At 38.2% G+C, this 21,965-nt stretch overlaps 2 protein-coding genes across 7 annotated transcripts in view; one reads left to right on the top strand and one right to left on the bottom strand.

The window, feature by feature from the left end:
• Window positions 1-265: 265 nt before the first annotated feature.
• On the bottom strand, window positions 266-9,827 carry ARMC10 (armadillo repeat containing 10). 2 transcript variants are annotated; one of them, XM_075024793.1, is made up of 6 exons: window positions 9,736-9,827; window positions 7,080-7,231; window positions 5,764-5,898; window positions 4,265-4,441; window positions 3,121-3,192; window positions 266-1,839 (listed from the first exon to the last, which is right to left on the bottom strand). In XM_075024793.1, coding segments are annotated over exons 1-6 (792 nt in total). In that variant the 5' UTR covers window positions 9,737-9,827; the 3' UTR covers window positions 266-1,584. The 2 variants fall into 2 exon arrangements, with proteins under 2 accessions (XP_074880894.1, XP_074880893.1); XM_075024792.1 differs by lacking the exon at window positions 9,736-9,827 and adding an exon at window positions 8,531-8,658.
• Window positions 9,248-21,965, top strand: part of FBXL13 (F-box and leucine rich repeat protein 13) — a 93,893-nt gene continuing 81,175 nt past the window's right edge. For all 5 annotated transcript variants that reach the window (XM_075024777.1, XM_075024776.1, XM_075024778.1 and 2 more), the window contains exons 1-4: window positions 9,248-9,768; window positions 16,229-16,332; window positions 18,962-19,055; window positions 20,426-20,493. In XM_075024777.1, coding sequence (XP_074880878.1) covers window positions 9,454-9,768; window positions 16,229-16,332; window positions 18,962-19,055; window positions 20,426-20,493 — 581 coding nt within the window. In that variant the 5' untranslated portion in view covers window positions 9,248-9,453. The remainder of the gene's footprint in view (window positions 9,769-16,228; window positions 16,333-18,961; window positions 19,056-20,425; window positions 20,494-21,965) is intronic.

Genomic DNA, 21,965 nt, shown 5'->3' with positions numbered 1-21,965 from the left:
TGGTTTTAGAGCAGTGGGAAGGAGAAAGGGAAGTTCACTGTCAATGCAGCAATTGTCAGGGTTCTGACTGGGAATCATGCCAACTTCTATTTCTGCCTTAACTGTATTCCTGATGAGTTAAAACTACCTTTGTAGATAAATTGGATATATACAGATTTACCCCTGTATTGCTCAGGGCATAGAGATGTTTTATTTTCAAGGTCACGTTTTTCTTGCAGTTTTAGCTATTTGCAAAGTTGCCTACTGAAAATAAGTATCTATTAAATTACAGAAAAAGAAGAAAGTAATATTTTATTAAGAGCAGAGTGGGTATATTAACTTAGAAAGATGAAGCATATGGTAACAGTTTACGTAATACAGCTCTTAAAAATGGTACAAGGTGGAAAACTTGTTTTCTAGCCTTTATGCCTGACACCTTTTTTCCTTTATGATGCGGTGTTTAGGAAGTTCTTGTAGTCTCATTTTAGTATGAAGTGCTTTCTGGTATGTTTTATGTTCATTAGTGAAACTTCTGGGTTTTTTTACAGTGATGTTTATATGTATTCCACTTCATTTTTAATTAACTCTGGATTGCTGACTAAAACTTTATGGGGGCTAACTCAACAGAAGCATTTATTCCAATGATGTTCCAGTTGCAGAGAAAAAGGAGTAAAGCTCTCAAAGGAAAGCAGGCTCAAGGGCTGCTGCAGAACAGGAAGCTTTTGTAAAAATGTAGACTTTTTTTATAAAGATGAGAATGTTGAATTGCAGTTGCAGATGATATTTGACTCATAATAAAATACTTTGAAAAATATGTATGCTTTCCTTAAAGTGGCAATTTTAAAGAAAGATAAAATCCTTTCCATTTTTTTCAGTGTAGAAACCTTGCACAGTTGTTAAGTACACTGCAGTTTGGCTAAATGGAACGGATATACTAAGCATATGAGAACATAGTTTTAGAATATGTTCCATGCAGGTAAGGTGAAAAAACATAAGCTAAGTAACTTTAACATGCAGTTTTCATTGAAAATACTAATTTTGTAGGAAGCCAATGATAGTTTGGTATTGTTTTTATTTAGTATTTTCTAAGATTTGCCAGCACCCATTTAGTAGATATCAGATTAATAAAATGTAAATGTCTGATCTCTAATTGTTAAATCTTTAACATGCCATTTTACAGCTGTTGAATAAATACCTCTATAAATACTTAAGGCAACAAAAATTCTTTGACATTGAGAATAATATTTTGATTCACTTTAGTCATCCATTTTAAATGTTCACTGTACGTATGAAAGTTTTCAAGTTTTAAACTATTCCTCCCTCTTTGTGTACATGTACTAGCTGTACACTGGTTTCTCAGTACTAATTAAGCTATTGCTTTTATCTTTCTTGTGTTAAAAAAAAAAAACCCACACAAAAAAACCTGTCATGCTCTATATTAAAGACATTGCATTCTCTTTTGTAGTAACTGATCTGTGCCTAGTAATATGGTAGTATTCAGTATTTTTTATGGTTGTTTTACTGTTTGCTTGTTGGGAGTTTTGTAGCATATAATTCCTAAGATTATATACTTTCATCAGGTCAGTCTGTTTTTTAAAAAAATCACTACTGTGTTAATATTCTCACAACTTGCTCTTTCACTTCTGTATCGGGGTGATGCAACAAAGATGCCAGTTTCTGAGCAAATGGGGTAGAGTCCCTGCAGAGCGTGGAGAAAATTGAATGTTCACTGTATTGGTCCTGAATCATGGTGCCATCTTCATTGTTCATATTCTTTTTCAAGTTTGCTGCAAACACCAGGGCTCTGAGCAGAATATCTCTGTTTAGACAGTTGTCAAAAAGCAACAGCAGTGATGGCACCTAGGACATTCAAGAAATAATCCATACTTAATCACCAGCAGTAAAAGTACATGTAACTAAATCTAACTTAAAAAAAAAAAACAACAAAAACCCTGCACCTAAACCATCTAAAACAGAAACCCTATGAAATACCAGAACTCCACATGTTGTGAAAGCATGCCAGAAACTTGCACTGCATGCACATTTCCTCTTTAGAAAAGACTGGCTTGTGCATCACAGGCTAATAAATGCTTTGTACTTTAAATCTCCAAAATGTGGCTGTCTGGAAAATTCCTGTTTGGAAGAGAGGGTCTGCTTTCCTTCTCAATAATGTTGCTTTGCCCTCTGCAGTTGTCTGAATGTTTTTATGTTAGCATATCTAATAAATGAGAAAAGGATACACTTTTAACAGAGAACTGAATGTTTAGTTAAGTTAATCTTGTTTTAATAATGAAAAGCTGGTAGTATCTACTCTAGATTTGCTTATGGCAGATAGCTCAAAAATAAAAGTCACTGCATCTTTTAAGAAACTTACTTTGGGGAGGGGGAGGAGGATGCAGCATTGTTCCAGTCCCTGACTCTCTGTTTTGGTGTGAGAAAAGGATATAGCTGAAATAAACTTGTATGCCAAGGCCAGCAATAGCAAATGTCAGATAGACTTCTCCATGAAGATGTAAGTAAATGCACAGGGAAAGTTCACTTACAGTGCTAAGAGACAACAGTTTTATGGCTGCATTTGAGGAAAGATGTGGGGATTTCAGTGGAATGTGGTCATCTTGGGTACAGTATGTTAGCTTATAGAAACAGCTGTTGAGAAGGATGATTTACAGTACTGGTTGTGTTTGATGTTTGTACCTGGTCTTCAATCTATATACTGACTGCATGTCTGGAAATGAGGTTTTGGGGTTGTTTTTGAAACTCATCAGGGTACCTTTATTACATACAAAAGTTCACAGTACTACCCCTTTGGTGGAAAGGGAAGGTGAGAACAGGCTTCTGCAAGTTGTCGCTGATTATTTGGAATGGTACATAGAAGTATGGCCAACTGTCTTCAAGAGCATAGACCCTGTGACTCTCCCTCTGCAAGTACAGTATCTGTATTACACTATACTCTGGAAGAAAGCTAGCCTGTGAAAGAATGTACACTTCTAGCTACTACTAATAACCAGGTACTGCCTAGAATTTTACTCTGGAGTTGCATATATACTTCTAATATGGTAAAATTTTTCTAATGCCTGCACATATCTACACATATACATGCGTATAAATGCTAAAAATATAATGAAACAGCAAGAACCTTACTTTTGCTCTGAGAAGATGTCTTGCCATGGCTGGGTTTGCAGATAAGTTCACAAGTACTTTCAAAACTTGAATCTGAAGTGAGGAACATATAAGTTCATTGCAAACAGTTAGTACAGCAGTAATGGGCACCAATAATGTCAGTGTTTACTTGGAGAGGAAAAGGTAAAATGGGTGAAATAACCTCTTGAGAGTTGTGCACTTCAGTCTTTGGTATAGGAAAAAACAGACCTTATGGAGTCACTAGCATGTATGTACTAACTATTGACATTTTAGAAGCAAATTCAGTTTAACTTAAACATCAAAGTAAGGCAAGATCTATCAACAACTCACAGTAGGCAAAATACGGAGTATTTTTAAAATAGACAGAGGATGGTTAAGCACTGTATTTAAAATGTGATCAGAAGCATATACAAATACACTTTTGTACTTTCCTGGACCTTGTGACACTAATCTTTTAACTAAACACTAGGAAAAGGCCCAGTGCTACTTATAGTACGTCAGTAAAATACGTCTGCTAAGTTTCATGGAAATTTGTGTTTTGGAAAACTGGTATGATCTGATAGAGCAACTGAGTACATTGGTATCGATGGTACTGTGACATCTTGAATAAATCCTGAATTTGGTCCCCAACTGAAGCTTTTATTTTCTTTCAATATTATAATAATTCACAAATAAGCACAATTTCCTATTGCAGTCACTAGGGTTGCAAGAGATGCAATAAGCGTAAGGGAACAGAAGTCCATAACTTAGGTTATCACTGCTTGGCATGTTTCCGTAGAAAGATTCGTGCATCAGTGAAGCCTTTCACATGCAGATTCTTCTTGCTCTGTGATGCAGTAGCAATGTTTAGCAAGCAGAAGAGAATTCTGGAGTTGCTATAGCAAAGGCATAGGACAATAGCAGTGCACACAGCACTGCTTTAGTAGAGCTCTAGCGCAATGGTTCCATTATCAAGATTCCCTTTCTACCCTCTTTCTGAATTTACATTGAGAAAGTAATATAGATCCATATTTTATGCACTATCTGCTATCATTAATGAATATTAGACTGTGCTTAGAAAATCAAAACCATTTTACAAAAACAGTAAAAAGGAGACAAGTAAAGCGGCTTCATAAATGGTTTGTAACAATACGCTACCAGGTACCTGTGTCCTTTCAGTTCCTTCTGAAAGCAAATGAAGCAAGCATGGAATTAAGTTTATCATCTTATGGTGGTAGTCACTGGTAACAGACATATTTGTCAACAATCTGAGTCCAGCTAGCTGCAGATCAGAGTTCAGGGGAGCTGACTCAACGTTCCTACAAACTTGCACAATATATACCTGGGGAAAAAGGGAAGCAGAAAAAAAGAAAAGGCATTTTTTGACACAAGCAGATTTTCTATTCACGAATAGGATCAGTGGTCTAGCTACAGTAGTGTAAATACCTCTTGAACACTGCTGGCTGAATACATAACCTGATCAAGGTTCTTGGAAACAAGTACTTTTTTGTTTTGAATATATTCAAACATTCTGTTGGCATGATAGAAGCAGATGTTACAGCGTTAAGCTCACTAACCTTCCTGAAGCATAAATTGCTCTGAAAACCCAAATTCCTTTGACTCCATCTCAGAAGTGGCACAGCTGCTTTAAGGAGTTATTTAAAAAATCACTTACAGCAACTAACATAATCTTAAATGTTAAGAACAAGCTAAGGGCAAGTCTTGGAACAAAATCCTTTCTTCCAACTGTGTGGCCCATTCACTGGAGCACTCCTCAGGAACAGCGATGACAACTGACATTAACAACTATTATTTACCAGATCTTCTTCTGGATGACACTATACAGCAAATCTTGGAGTCTTAACTAAGAAAAAAATTACTTTGCCTTTACCAAAGGAGTTGTTTTCTACCTATATGCCTATATAAATATCTGCTGTTGGCAAGCACTACTTTAAAAAAAGTTGCTCAGCACTAGAGATGCTGCAAACTACAACATATAGTCAAACTGCCTTTTTCTCAAGCTGATGAAAAGACTAGTAAAAATCTTCAAATCTGCATCAGCTCACTGCTTGGACACTTCTTGATCTATTGATTAATCTGATAATGTCAAAGTGGATGCTTTTTTGATGGTTGGTCCTTTCACATCCATAGCATCTACTATATTTACCAGCAGGACTTGTTATCATTTTTACATACTATTCTTTTAAAATGAAAGTATCACCCTGAAAAATTGGTTTTATACAAACGCAGGGGATCAATTACTGTTTTATTCTCCCTTGCCTAAGGACTAATGCTAAGTTCACTCTGCAATCTATCCTATGAAACAACCACTGCTGATGTTCTAGGCATGTTTAGAACTAATCTTGCCTGACATAATTTTAGTACAAACTTAGCAGCACAATCTCTGTTTAACAGCATTTGGTGAAAGCTGAACACAAACTGCCTAGTTTCCTAACTGTCTTAAAAAACGTAAGTGCCAGTGATGCAATGCATTTTTAAGTTACCCTTTTGGCCTTAGGACTCACAGATCATCCAGATCTGCTGACTTGTATGGCTAACATCAAAACATTTTGGCATCCTGGCTTATATTTAACAAATATGCTGAAAGCCCTATACTGTCTCCTGTGTCTCAATTACTTTGATTTTTCCCTTTAAGAAACTTACCTGTATTTCTTCCTGATTTTTAATATTCATACTCAAATTATTAAGTGCATTTAGTGCTTTTTCTTTAACTTTGGGAACGCAATCCGAGAGCATCCCTCCAATAACAGAAAGGCCACCCAAATTTCGGATTATGTCCTGAAATATAAAACAGATATTTAATAAGATTTTAAAAAATTTAAATTAAATGCTGAAGGCTTTCCTCAAAATTTCCATTTTAACGCAAATGGAATGTATGAATGAAGACTTCCAGAACAGACTACTCTGTTTGAAGAGAGAGTGTTAGTAGATATTGCTTTATTGCTTCCATTGAAATTAAGGATAGTCCTGCTTAGGGCCAAAGTATTATTTGACAATGGCACAACACCTTTAGTTTTAACATCTGGCCTGCAGAGCATGCTTAAAGCATTTTAGATTATAAAGAATCAAAGGTAATTATTGCATAATGACTTTCTAGAATAGCTGAGCCAGGCCATAGTACCTAAAAGTCCTGACTGAACAGAACAGAATTTCAAGATAACAGCTTTATATTATTATGAGTAGAACTTCCAAAATTTTATTTTTCTTTTCCATTACATTTGATTTTTTTAAAAAATCTTTTTCACTTAGACTGTAACTATCACTGAAAAAACCCCATGTACTGTTTTCAAGTAAATGAAAAATGGGCCAACGGGCCTTGGGATTCAGTTATGTTCTGTTCTGAGAGATTTCTATTAAGAAAACAGTTTTGAGAAGCCAAAATAGACAGCTGTCCTAAGTACCATGCAAAAAGGACAAAAAAAAAAAAAAAAAAAAAAGGGGTGGGATCCTGGAGGTTAAACCTTTACAAAGGCATGAAAATCTGCATCCAGCTCAAAGCTTTTCTGCATTGCATTTCCAATTGATTCGAAGAGACCTGGAGAGTTGGAAAGTTGCTAAGATGTAAGTATCATACAACTTTGTAAAGATAAAAATTAGTTTAAATTATCTCAGTAAATTTCAGACCTCATCCTGAAAGAATTTAACCCTTCTCCAATTCAACCCTTTCATTAACATTACATAACTGTAAGCAACAAAAGATACATTTACAGCATTTTTAAAATATAGAACTCTGTACAGACTTTTTAAGTTGTACAAACATTAAGCTTAGGCAAATTCTGTGAAGCTGGTAAATTATATTATTTGGGCTAGCAGAAATTAAAACAGAGACATAAAATAGGTTTTAGAACATAAGCTATCCTAGCTCTCAGTCCTGTGTCACTCTTCAGCAAAACAGCACCTCTCGTCTTCCATTACAACTGGTATTGAAACACTGTTGTTTTTTACAGAACAATACTTACTTGATTTACAGAGAAGGCAGCACTGTTGCTGAGAGTGATTAAAGCTTGCTCTTGAATTAATGGATCATCTGTGGCCTGGAGCAAATGAATAAGTTTCTGTAGAGCATCCTCATCCACTGTATGGGTTGATGCTGGCGGACTGTTGTCTGTCACTGTTTAAAAATGAAATACTTGATACCAAGTTTGAGACATTTCACTTAATTACCAGTTAACGTTTTTTACAAAGCTGAGGTTTAGCTCTCAGTTGTAGGATGCATTGTTTTAAGTTTGATTGTACCCAATCGTCATATCATGGCAAAAAGACTGTTTTACGACAGCGAGATTTCCAGCCTTTCCCTCACCTCGAGTCCTCTGCCTGCCTCTTTTCAAAGTAGAAAATAAAAGGAATACATAGTAACAGCTTGAGGTGTATTACCCTCTGGTTAACCAACAGCAAACCTCCCCTTCAAAATTATTAGGAATATTCACCAAACATGTTAACTTTTTTCTTTGTGTTCCCTGAAATGAAATGTGGAAATCTGTCTGGACACTGCAGGAAAACAAAACTTCTGACTTGCAGACTGCTACTTCCAGAAATTATGATAATGACGTTTTGCTAGAACCCCGAGGTCCTTTGACAAAGTAACAGCCCCAATGTTAAGAACACTGCCAATGAGGGCATCACTCAAACAAGCGAGGAAGGCTGTTTCTGAGTCAGGATGATGTTATGGAGTACCTGGCTTTCATAAAACGGTGACACAGATGCCATCAAAGACCATTTTCAGCCAGGTTGGAGGCAGAACTATTTAGCTAGCTGAATAGCCTGAAGACCCGATCTATGACTACTGGACTAGTCAGCAATGACTCAAGATGACTTCTGAGAAGCTAACCAGTCCTTTATAATTCCACATATTTGCTTCCACTATCTCACCAGGCAAACACACCACGGTATTCTTCGGTGAGGTCAAAGTTAATTATGATGATCCAAGACCTAGCTTGAAAAACAAAATCCTTTTTTATCCTCATCTCATCCTCATCCTCGTCTAAAGACTTTGTTTAGCTTTGAATTACAGGGGGGGGGACACAAATAACTTTAATAACAGAACAGCAAATCAGCCCAGGACGTACGCTTTAAGGCATGTAAAAAAAAATAAAATAGGCCTTTGTAAAAATAAAACGTGCTCTAGAGTCCTCTGAACGCGTCGCATGGCTGTTAGAGGGCCGACAGGCAGGACCGCGGTACCCCCTCTCACGGGGAGCAGGCCCCCCTCCGAGGCCGCAGGCGGGCAGCAGCCCGGAGCCGCGCTCCAGCGGCGCGGGCAGCGGCCCGGCGGGGGCTGCCAGCCGCCCCCGGGCCCCGCCACAGCCGCGCGGACCTGCTCCGCGCCCACCGGCACAGCGGAGGCCCGGCCGGGGCCCGCTCGGCCCGCAGGCAGGCAGCACCGCGCCGGCCCTGCCGCCCCGCCCCTCACCTGAAGGCTGCCCCCGCCGTCCGCCCGCCGCCAGCCGCCACAGGCAGTAGCAGGCGCCCGCCCCGAGCAGGACGGCCGCCGCTTTCGCCGCCGCCCCCCGCGGCTCCCCCATTTCCCCCGGCGGCGGCAGCGCCCCTGCCCGCCTGCAGAAGCCGCCGCCCCATCCGGCGCGGCTCAGCTCAGCGCCGGCCCCGCTTCCCTTCCCTCCAGCAGCCGGGCCCTGGGGCCCGCGGCTCTGCCCTGCCGCGGCTCTGCCGGGGGTGCCGAGGGAGCCCCCGGCCCTGCTGGGGCGCAGCGAAGCGCAAACCCGCGTAGCGACGACGGGGCGCAGCTCGTGTTTTAGAGGGAAAAAAAAAAACCAGCCCGCGTCCCCGAGCCCGTCTGAGCACCGCGCCCCGGAACAGGCTTCCCCTTCGGGAAGGCTGCTGCAGCCGGGTACCTGGGAGGGAAATAAAGATACGCCTTTTGTACAGCTACCAAGCTGTTTGTAAAGACATTAATTAGGCCACACACAACCTCCCTAAAAAAAACCCAAAACAAAACACCAAACCACAACTATTTAAAGATTTAACAAAGCACGGCAATGTATTAAAAATACAGATGCTGAAAACATTTGCCTCGGGGGCGCGTACACCTGCCGGCCAAACCCTCACCGCGCTTGTTGGCTTTACATAGGAACGCAGGGCCACGGTTTCTCAGCCGCTGCCCTTTCGGACACCTAAGACCTGCAAACGTGCTGGGCCTCCGTGGTGCACGCTGGCAGCAGCAGCAGGGAACGCCGGTAGCGCTTAGCTCGGCTGAAAACCGGGCCGGGGTGGAGAGCCGAAGCACTGGCAAGGAAACCCCGGTAGTGCGGGGCTGGGAGGGCTCTCCGGGACCGCTCGGAGCAGTGGGCAGACACCCCTCTCTCTGCCTCCGGGTGCATGAAAGCCTTTCCACCGCTCCTCGCCCCAGGCGATGGGGGAGCGGGGGGCAGGCTGGGGCGGACAGGGGTGCGTAGCTGTCCGCGGGGCAGGGACGGGGTGCCCGTCCCAGCCGGCTGCAGGTGCCTCGCAGGGCGCCGGCGGAGCGCGGCAGCGGGGACGGCCGGGCACCTCGGCCCGGGCAGCTCCAGGCCGCGGGCCCGTTGCTACGCGACCGCCGCCGCTGCGCCCAGCGCCGCCATGGCGTCCCTCGGGACCGCGAGCCCCGAGCTCCGCGCTTACTTCAGCCGCCACAACCTCCTCCACGTCTACGAGGTAACGGCGGCAGACCCCGGCGGGGGGGGGCGGCGGGTAAACGGCCCCCTCCTTACCCCCCAGGACCCGCACCCAGCCGCCCGCCCCGGCCCGCGCCCCCGCTTTCCGCGCAGGCGCCGCGGCTGGCGGGCGGGAAGGGTGGCGGGATGGGCCCGCCATGGCAGGCGCTGCGGGGAGCACGTCGCCCCGCGGTGTGTGGGAGGCAGCCTTCTCGGCCGCCCCTGGCCCTCCACCACCCGGCCGGTCGTCCTAGGTGGTCGGCAGCCTGGTCCCCACTGGAGCCGGTGGGACCACAGACTCGCCCGGTAGCATCCGTGGGAGGGAGGCGACCCCCCGCCCCTTGCCCCTCAGCAGTGCCCGGGTGCCGGGTCCCTCAGCGTTGGCCAGGGTATTTCACACCCCTAACGCTGCTCTCTGCTGCTGTGGGCCGTGGTTTCTTCTTCTGTTAATAGCTTGCTTCAAGGGATTTGTGAAAAATGTAAACATAGGAAAAAGATGGAACAAGGTAATTCTGCTTCTTAATCCATGGTTAAACTCAACCCATGACTGAAATGAAGGCAAGTGCAGTGAACTGCACCAGCACCTTCCCTAGATTTGCTTAAGTTCTTCAGAAGTACCTCTACGTGTCAGCTGGACACTTCCCTCCTTTTTGAGCGCTACGGGTACAACCTGTAGTTTTTAATGGCCTGTCTAAGGTAAGGATGGCAGTGGACCACGTTTCAGATATTGGTGGATTAGATATTTATTGGCCCAGGAGTAAATAAACCTCATGAAATGTTGGAGAGTAAAATTGTTTGTCATAATGTGAAGGACTGTGGGGGAAGCAGAGTTGGTGGGTTTGCCTTCAGGATTCTTACCTGATGCTCTATTTTTTTAGTTTCCTCCCTGTTTGTCACATTCATCTCAGCCTGTTTCAAAATCTGCAGCAGCTGTTCTTCAGTTTCCTTAAAACAAAGAAAGGCACAATGCACAAATACAAGTTTAAGAGACATCCTGATACTTTTAAGCTACCAAAAATAGACCCCATTTGCAAGCAGCTATTACAGTCAGGATTTCCATGGAAACATTAATAAAGAAATCTTGAGCCAATTAGAATAATTATAGAGCAGCGCTGCCATGCAGACTGAGTACCTCTTCTGAGAGTCTGTCTCTTGATCATTCTTTGTTTTTTAAAGCACAGAAAAACAAAAGATAAGATATATTTGTGTGAGGTGTATTTCTTGGTTCAGCACTTCAAAAATAGCTCATATTTACATTTCTAAGCAAAAGTTATAAATACCTTTATAGCAACAGTGACATTAAGTTAATAAACTAAAAATGAAAGAATTAAGATTAAAAGGAATTTCTTAAAAGAAAGAACCAGTTAAAAATTAGCCTGTGTAAGATTTTTTATCTTTTTTTTTCTTCTTTCTTAGATGTTGGTGCTTGCTGATATCTAGCCATATTTCTTAATTCATTTTATTACATTTTGATTTCTTTATGAAGTTACAGTATGCTTGGTGTGAAGATAAATGAGATAATACTGGTCCCTGTATTAAGGAACATCAAAGCTAAGCTGAGACCTATGAACATTTATACAGATATTCTCAAAATTAAGGATATAGAATTCTAAAATGGCCATTTAAGTCTTTTTACGATTAGGTTGTGGTTTGGACATGGTCCAAACACAGTTGGAGTCCAAATAATCATGTACAAATAATTTGGGATTCCCTGCTGAGTCTGAGTGTTTCATTCCTGTCTGATTTCTCTCTTTCAGTTCTCATTCAGATTTACTTCTAAACAGTATCCATAAAAAGTCAGGCAAACTGTAATCCTGCAAACATTATGCGTATGATGACTTTCATTGTTGTTAGTAGCTGTATTCTTACAAAGTTAAATATGGATAGAGAGCTGGCTTACGATTTTTCTGCTGTATGACCCAAATGAATTTTGCCGTGAAGGGTAAATGGCTAAAGTGGTAGGATGAGGAATGGGGTTATGGCTGGAAGAGAGAAGCCTTTGAGAGAAGCCAGGCTTTCTACTCTGGGTTAATGGAAGGCTGAAGCCAGTCCTGGCCTCTTTATGCGTTTCACACAACCTCCTCTTTTTCTCCCCTTCCCCTCAGGGGAATAGCCGCAACAGACCAGACTTTCTGGGTTGTCCAGAGACAAAGTTGACAACCATTTTGTCAGAGTTTTGTATCAGTTTCATTATCACAGTTAATTTGCTGCTTTGGGGTGCTGCACACCTTGCTAGAACTCCTCCTGGGGATAGCAGGCTTTTACTGTCTTTGCAAAACACATCTGGTTTAAGGGTGTAGTCTCTTATTGCAAGTAGATATGAAATAATAACAATAATAACAATAATAATAATATTTACTATTTATAACACTGCATTGACATTTAAGCAAGGTGTTAATGGAATAGCTGAAATGTATAAATGGTAATGTAACTTGAATATGCAGTGAACAGCACATCTTCAGCACTGGAAGTATGAGGCTGGGAAATAACACACCTCTGTAGCAAAATAACAAAATTCATATTTTTCCTGGTAAATTTTTTTTTTTATATTGATCTCACATACTACTTCTTGCAATAGTCATCATCATCGTAATGCTTAGAAACCTAGGTAATGACTCAGGATACTATGTTGTGCTAGGTGCTATACATTTATCAAAAGATGTTCCCTACCCAGATGCCTTATAAGCTGATGGTGAGTCAGCAAATGGACATAAGAAACACAAATGGGCATGAAATACACAAAGACACTGTGAGATTGATGAGCAGGGAAAGGCAGTAGTCACAACACATCAAAACCAACCATCATCAAGGGCTTTTATCCAGGCTTCACAGAAAAGAGAGTCTTTGTGGAACCTATTTAGTTCATTTTTTTATATTTAACAGGAAAAGATACAGTCTCTTGATTTTAGTAGGTGCTTCTGGAAAAGCACCGCACATTATGAGGGTTTGCAAGAAAACAGCAGGAGCTGTTAACAAAACTACATCTAGCCATCTACTGATTCTGGATAGCTTATGGTGTTTGGGAGAATCATTAAGTTTAAAGCTTGTTACATCTCTAATAAATTACTATTGGGTAGATACTGTTTGGATTTGTAAGAGTAAGAGAAAATGATGAAACTATGCCACTGAAGAATTTTTGGTAAAAATGACTATGTTGTGTTTAGGTTACCTGATTTTTGAGTCATAGAACTTAGATATTGAAACTTTTTGCTTTGGAAAACTTTATAGACAAGACATGGATGTTTCTTCGTCCTCTTAGGGAATATTTTCTAAGGCTGATAGTCATCATCCATGCCACCCAGTCATGCTCTCTATTTGGTGTTGGAAATAAATGGAAGTTACTGTTTAGAAAATATCTGTTAACATCAACAAAACTATTGGTCTGTGTACTGAGCTCATTTCAATGACAAAAAAATGTTATAGCTGAAGAGTTTGTAAAACTTGTTGGATATCAGTATCAAATATTTTATTCACATGATGACTATGCTGATCCTCAATAGCTCTCTTTCACACATGAATAAGGAGTAAGAATATATGTAGCTAGGTATGAATGTATTTTTAACAGTTGCTAAATGTACGTAGGAAGGGAGGCTAAAAATAGTTCTTCCATTACTGAACTTTAAATTGAATGCTGCACAATTTTAGGACTTTTCCTTTGTGAACTTTTAAACAACAGATGAGCTTTTTCAGATTGATGAATAGAAGCAGTTCATATAAAAACTGACTTAAATATTTAATTCTAGCCTGATAACTTAGTTGCAATGCAGCAGTTTTGTTGATTTTATTTTTTTTTAATACTTGTTTGGTAGTTGGTTAGCTGGGGGTTGTGATGGTATGTGACTAATGATCATTTGATGTATGAGTATACTTTTAGTTGTTTAATGTTATGAATAAATAAAATTTATAGGGTGAGAGAAATTGTAGGTGGACTCTTTCAGATTGTTGAGAGTCTTGTAGAAATCTGATAGAAATAGCCAGGCTTGTGCAGAATTGGCTTAATTGTTTTCAGTTTTATGCCTGGCCCAAGCATCACTGAAGAGTACCTGAATGAGAATCGCAAGACCAGGTGTTACAATTCCTTCCTTATTTAAGTGTTATAAAGGAATTCTCAAATGCTAAACAGAGGCCTTGCACTCCAATATATGGTTGCATAGTTTGGATTACCTGAGTTGGAGACCTTTCAGAACATCCAAAGGAAAATAGTTGTTTATGTGTGTTCGAAAAAGTTTAAAAAAAAAAAAAGTAACAAAACTTGAAATAATAAAAAATGGCATTCATATGGCAGACATGTACTGGCTTAATCCAGCAGAGGGAGTAGCCGACCAATGTTGGGATTGGCTTTGGGAAACCTGTCCCTGCAAAAATTTGTTATGAAAGCCATTTAACTGCCTGTATATTATTTAAAATTATATTATTTGTCATTAATTACAGTTAAAAGTGATGGAGTTGTAATATTTTCTTAATATAGTCAACCATCAAGATATACCTTTCAAGTTACATTTTTGTTAAGAAGATTGAAGAGATGCTAAGGTTGGAATCAATGTGTTGATTAGTGTTATAAATATTCAAGGTGTCTAAACTGAAGACAGGTGCCTTTCATTGTGTCTGCACATAAAGAAATATTTTTCTTTGCCTTTTCATATTGGTCTTAACTTAGAATCATAGAATGGTTTGGGTTGGAAGGAACCTTCAAAGACCATCAAGTCTAACCCCCTGCAATGGGCAGGGACATCTTTCACTAGATCAAGTTGCTCAAAGGCCCATCCAGCCTGCCTTTGAACACTTCCAATGATGGGATATCCACAACTTCTGTTCAACAGCTTTCAGAGATCCTTTCGAATTTACATTACTGTCTGATTCTGTTTCTACATTGTATTCTGATTAGCATGTGGAAAGCCTCTCCAGCATGCAAAAGTTCCCAGGCTGCTCCTTCTACCTGCCTGCCCTGCTCTCTGTCTCTACAGAGTCAGGGCCTGTTTGACAGGGTGCTTTTACTCGCCTCTATGTTGTGCATGGCTTTTGCTCTATATCCATAGCATGGTTTTGATTCAGAGCCTTCCTCTTTTCCCTTGTCCTCCCACCATGCTTCCTGAAAAGGATTCAAGCACATGCTCCACATTAATTTAATAATAGCAAGAGACCATGTCTTGAAAGGAAAGTAGTATTGCATCATCTGAGTTTGTACAGTGAGTAAACCATTATATTATTGTTTTGTCTTGATCGAGCAAACATGCAGCAGTTGCTTCAGATATTTCCTGGTTTTAAAATTTAGTTTTATATTTATATAGACCAGTTGTATTACAGTAAAAACAAGTCACAATCAACATGGATGTTAGAAAATGAAGAAAGTATTTCTATGCACTAAGTGCATAGGTGAAAGGCCATGGTTTGGGAAAATTAAACATAAGTGGATGGTGAGACTGCACAGTCAGAATTTTGGTAATGAGCTTAGAGAGGCCAGAACAGACTCTGAATGGCAAAATTTAGTTGTATACCGTCAAACTGCACCATGGAGAGTGGTGGTAGTGAAAAGTGGGCAGAGACAAAGAAAAACAGTTCTCTAAGTGTCAGGGCTGAAAGAAAATCTAAAAAATTCAGATGTTGTTTTTGTGATAACCAATAAAAGCTAGTTTCTTTATAACAGACAGAGGGAAATAGAAACAAGAGAGTGTGTACCAGGACAGCATCTTTTGCCTTAATGTAGGTTAACATCTAGTTAAAGATACGCAGTCATGTTTTGAAATTTTTACCAGGCACAAAAACTTCTAGTTTATAGTTTTCATTAAATATTCACTTAAATAACTGCAATTTGCCCGTAAACTTTTAAAAATCAATATACTTTGGATGTTCTTGCTGTATGTGAGCTCACAATCCAAAAATAAACAATCTATGTCCTTTAGGTGAAGACAGCTAAAGGACAAATGAGAAAAATGGTTCACTGGTTATTGTGCATTATTACTAAAAGATAATGCAAAGTAGTGTGATAACACAATCCTGAAAAGCAAATCTTTTTTTTAAATTGCATTTTGTTTTCAGTACTGGTTACAAGATCAATTTGTGGCCATGCTTCCCATTCAACATACTCTTTAGTACAAAGGATTAATCTTGTTTTAAATTCTAGTTTTAATTAAGTAAATACAATTATCCAGTCTTCTATATATTCTTTCTTTAATGCACATTAAAAGCAATGAAATTCTTAGGAGAAATTGTTAAAGAAATACCACATATTTTATTACTACCCTAAACCCAGTCCTTTTAAGTCTAGCAATTGAACTATGCTGTTACATGCAATATCACCTTTAAAAATTGAATGAAAGGGGAGGTAAGTGACAAAAAGAAATGCTTCTCTTTTACAGTATTTTAAAAGATGCTGGTAATCTTGTGCTTATTTTAACAGTTTCATATCTAGATGCTACTTTGCTGTTAACACAAAGGCATTAATTTGCAGTTTCTTTTTGCAGGTGCTGCTTTGTGGTGTAATTGTTATGCGTCCAGAAGATCCACTTAAATTTTTAGAAGAAAAGCTCAGAGAAATGATGGAAAAGGGATTAGATGCTGTCTTATGGTACATACTAAATGATTGTGTATCTGCTATGTGGTTTATAATATTGAACTTGGACTTTTAAAATATGCTAATGGCACAGCATCTACTGTGTAGACTGCAAGTTAAATGTTAATACTGCTTTTTCTGCAAATATTAATGGCATATGATATTGCAACTACAGTAAGACGATATCTTCTAAAAACATAGAAAATATTTTTATTTTCATATCTGTAGGTTGTTGGGTTTTTTTTCTACAGAATATCTGATGAATATAACCTCTATTTAATGCTCCTCTTTGTTTAGTTAATATATTAAACCCTTACTTTTGTGGTAATCAAAACTGAGGTTGTGTTACTTGTTATAACTTCATTGCTGTCCACAGTATATGTGCCTATATGAACCAGGGATGTGGCCTTCAAGCACTGAATCATTAAGTGTAGTATTTCTCATTTTTTCTCTTGTGTGTTCTTTCATCCTTTTAAGTGAAGTCATCATAGCATGAGTAAAAAAAGACTAAGGCTTTATTTCTGTTTACACTGGAATCTTAGAAAATACTGTTATTGACTTAAATGGGAGCAGGCTTTGGTCTGTAAAATATGTGCAACTCTTATAGGCTAAAAATGCCATCTGAATTTTTAAAGATATGTTTCACAGCAAGTGCTTTTTCTCAGACTTGTTAATACTTTTTGCCCACTGGTAGACACCCCCACCCCCCCGATTAATTTATAGTTAGTCTGTACCTGACAAAAGAGCGAAAATGTGTGTGTGTATTCTTAGCTTACTGTGCAGGAAACAAGACACAAAGTTTTGCATTAGTTTTGAGTATTGTAAGATCATATGTTCTTACCTTTTTTTGAAGCATATTCATTACTGTTGGTGCAGCTCCTGTGAAAGTTACTTCCCCTCCTGCTTTAACTTACACATATAATTAAGTAATTTCATGGTTCAGGTGTGTTTCAAGAAAAGTTGTGTTTTGTAAATATGCCATCTTTGAGGTTTATAAATTCTGGTCCACTGAAGATTTTGAATATCAGGAAAAAAACTTCAGCTGGTGCAGAGGGAAGAGCAATGAACCATAATGTTATTTGCATTGACATGAATCACTAAGAAGATGGAGCACTCTCTTTTTTTTACTTGCTGGACTTCATCCAAGAATGCAGTTTCATTTGTAGGTGTCACAGCTGTGCAATAATCAAGCATGATGTTTTAGGGTATCATCAGGATTAAGCTGCAAGAAAGCTTTAAGTATTGAGAAGAACTTCTACAGAGATTGTACTGTAAGCAAATAAGAAGATAAGAAAAAAGATGCCTAGAGGCAAAAAATCTGCTGGGGAGTGAAAGAGCTTTGTACATGAAGGAGGTGGAAAGTCTTAATTCAATATGAATTAAATTCTGTTTAACATGTAAAGTCTATACAATATAATTTTTTAGAGTTCAGGTTAAGTAGGTGTGCTGTCACTGATACAAGTTTTTGGTAAGGGACTTTTCTGTTGAGATACTGAGTTCTGTAAAATGCCTCATCGTTGTCAGAAAATTGCAGTGTTCATCACTGGATTAAAACTGACCCCAAAAGACGCTGCTGATCTATTTAGATGGGAGCTAGAAAAAACTAGAGAATAAGAATTGGAAAAAAGAGAGAGGACAATGTAATGGACAAAGCCATGGTTAATGCTAGGAAAATAGGCATCTGTTGCAATGTGAAGAAGCTGTGATTTCAAAGGGCTAGCCAGGGAGGTACTTACCTCACTTCTATATTATGTGCAGTTGTCACTTCTGGTTGAAGTTTTCAGTAGGAGGTGAATAATTAATCCTTAATCTTTGGGCCCACTCAAGCAGAGATCTCAGGATTTGCCTGGACCCCTAAACACTCTGCATGTACTCACAGACTGACTTAGGTACATTGTGGTAGCAGGTAAAATCATTACAGTGTGTGATGGCAGATTTGTGCCCTTATTGTGTCCTTTCCCTGGGGTTCTCCATGGGGTAGCACAATTCCTCATATCACAAGGTGCACTAACAGTCTGAACCATAATGATGAGGTTTTATTGTTTACACTATTTATGATGTCTTTCCTAGAAGTTGAAAACTGACTTGATTTCTCTTTTAATTTTGGCCCTCTGGGAAACATATTTTTCATGGAAGTATAATGCAGCATAGTCTTTTTTTATTTATTTGGCTCGTGGTAGTGTGTTTTCTCTTTTTTTTAAAATGAAAACAAAACAGTTTACCTACCTAGACATGGCATGGCCTATCTGCAGCAGCACGAGACATTGCTCCAACTACTGAAAATTTGAAGTGGCTGCTCAGTCAATAATAAGATGAGAAACAAAATAGTATATAATCTGATAGGAAATGTCCAAGGCAGATATTACATGGAATGTATTAAGGTCTGATGTAGGTCTGATGTACACCATATTTCAGCATAGCTCTAAGAGTAGCAATAAATCATAATTTGTTTTAATTATTTTGTAAACACATTCAAAAAATGGCTGCTATAGGTATTTGTAATGAAAGTGATATAAGTCTTAATCTTTTAATAATAACATTATGATACCATAACACATAACTGTAATCTCTTAGGTACAGAGAAAAGATGCATTTTCTTTTTGGGATACTAATATGGTTAATACAATTTGCTTCTCTTTTAAAGGTATATGTGTATTGATCTGTCTTTACACCCCAAATTAAAGAGGATTTCAGAAACTTACCTGAACACTGTTTTCGGACTAGATGGTGAACAATTGGTAAAAATCATTGAACATTTGCTTTAAATCTATGCTGTGAACAAATCTTCTAATACTGAATACTCATATTCTGTTTTTAAGTTTTCTCATATTACTTTTCTATAGCTAATGCGAGGAATATGATACTGTGTGTTTCTTTCTATTGATACTGATTTGCATCCAAAACCTAATGTCATCTAGGCATATAGTAGGGAACAAGTAGTTCCTGTTTCATATTTGGTCGTAATTTTAAAAAGAGTTCCACATAAATATGAATCTAGTTTCAATCGCATTTTTTTTCTATGCATTATTTAGTTTTACTTAGGCTGATTCCTAAAATTACACTTGAACCGGTAAGTCTTGGAAAGTGCTATCAACAATAACAATTAATAGTTACAGTTAAATGCAGTATTATTGTACATAAAGCAATACAGAGGTAAACATTTTGGTTTTACTGATCAAAAAAAGTCACCTGTAGAGAAGAAAAACTGTTATTTTAAAACATTCAGAGGAGAAAATTGCTGTATGACCATGCAAGAAAGTAGTCTAAGTTATTTAGTCAGTAAGTTGGCATGCAGTGTGACAAGATTTTTCTCTTAGTTACCTGTGTATAACTGTACTCAATTTTGTCTTCTCTTAGTACATCTGTACTGTCAGTTTACTGCAATTTAATTTCAGCCGTTTCTTCTTTTACCAACCACTCAAATTTATATTAATCAGTGTAAAAGAGGAATGGTTGATTTATACAGTATATGTATAAATGTACAAACATGTTGCAGTCAAATCCTCTCATGGATTTTCTTAGGAGTAAGAACAATAAATGAGATGAAAAACAGTATTTTCTGAGGCCCAGTTTCTATTTGCACATTCAAAGGACCATATTTTATTTTAGAGGGATATTCTTAGCCTGTAATCTTACATAATTTTGGTTTTGTAGTTCAAACAGGTTTATTAAAATACCTATGAGTTAGAATCATGTGCTAAATGGTTTACATAGCAATGGGTCATGAAAAGATTTTTGCAAAGAGTAACTAAAGTATTTGTTTAATATACTAAATTGCTGGATACAGCTGATCAATAAAATGGTAGATATGAGGTATGAAAGACTAAATTTTGGTTATTGAGCTTTCCCTCAAGCACACATATTAGTTCTGTTTTGTATGCTAATTTAGCTTTTCCTTTAACTTCTGTGTGTAAAAAGTGTAATTTGGTAGCAAAGTACTTCTAACTATACACAGACAATTATACTTGAACATTCATCTCTTTAAAATAGATATTTTAATTTGTGCCAATCAACACAGAAAATACAAGATTTCATACTGTTGTCTGATTTTAAAATATTCATAACACAGCAGTGTTTTGTGTACTAATGTCATAAATTATTTGTTTAGATGACTGAAGAACTATGTGCCAAAGCATGGGACTTTTACAGCAGAAACTTAATGAAGCTGTATTTTGGGTAAGTATGTGCATTTTACATATACCTCAGGAACATCTCAGGAAAAATCTTTTACCAAAGCAGTATTTATGTAGTTCCTTTGGGGGAGGAACAAGTTTTCATTTTAACAGAACAACATGAAGAGAGATTAGAAACTTAGATTTGGCTTTATTTTTCTTCAGCAATGTTATTCTATGTTAAAACTAGTAAATTCTGAGTTTCTGCCTGTTCCAGACCTGAACAAAGTCCTTTGACATTTCTGTACTTTAATCCGTCGTATTTGCCAGGAATATGGTAGTATACCCATGAATAAAAGGATAATTTGTGTTTGGGTCTGAAAATAAAAGATCTGTGTTCTGTTCTGTTCTTTCTTCGGTTTCCTTTATGCTTGGGATTAGGTAACTCATACTTTATGTAATACAACTTTTCCTTTTAAAAATGGGGATAATACATAGATGTGTTTTAAAATGTGATGATCACAATAAATAAACATGTTCACTAATTTCTTTGTTATAAGCATGTGTATCAAATTTTAGTGATCCTCCATTTAGAATAGGTAAGTTTGGGCTATTTTGTTTTAAAAAGTGTACAATGCTAGTTGTATAGGAGGTACAACTCTGTTAAGAAGACTGTTGTAAATCCTTACTAAGAATCATAGAATAACAGAATTGGTAGGGAGGTGAAGATTTTCAAGGTATAGTGTGGTTAGCCTTGGTGAACATTGATCTAGGCTGGTTTTAGTCATCTTAAAAATCACAGGTGTTGGAGACATGACAATGTCTGCAGGCAGTTTATTCCGGTACTTCATAATCCTTTCTACTAGAAATATTTTCCTAATACCTGAGCCTTCCTTGCTACAAGAGAAATCTTTTTTTTTTTTTTTTTTTCCTTTTTGTCTTATACACCAGGGACATCGAAGATTATTCCTTTTTCCTTTACAGCAGCATTCTGAAGATTTTCTGAGCTAACAGTTTTGTTTAATTGTTGCAGAAGTTGGACTGGAGCCGTAGAATATTCCATTTATAATTGCTCCCAACTATATGAAATGATTTTTTAATTATTATTTGAAATAAGAGAGATTTTGGCAAATAAAAGTAGTCATGTAAAGTCTAATTTATTCAGTAGTCTTTCCAGCAAATCAGGTATGGAGAGATAGTGTATTTTAATATATCAGCAACATATGATTCATTTGAAATACATTTTTTTGTTCTGAATCTAACTGTTTCTTATTACTTAGCTTAGAAGAGAAATGGGATTTTTACCAAAGGTTAAAATTGTTAAGATATAAATTGTTTGTTTTCTATTATCTTAATTTTTATTTGTATCACCAAGAAAATATAAATAGCACTTAAGTAAATGCATGCATCTAGCACTTTTAAATTATTTTTTATAAACACTCAAATACAGATCTGTACATTAAAGTATAGCTGACAGCAGCAGGAGTATACGATGGTGGAAACAAGTTTTTATTGCTCAATACTGTAGAATATTAT

The sequence above is a fragment of the Buteo buteo genome, chromosome 4 (genome assembly GCF_964188355.1).
Source record: "Buteo buteo chromosome 4, bButBut1.hap1.1, whole genome shotgun sequence".
Classification (NCBI taxonomy): domain Eukaryota; kingdom Metazoa; phylum Chordata; class Aves; order Accipitriformes; family Accipitridae; genus Buteo; species Buteo buteo.
Note: the sequence above shows the minus strand (reverse complement) of the source record. Positions and strands in the feature narration are given on the sequence as shown.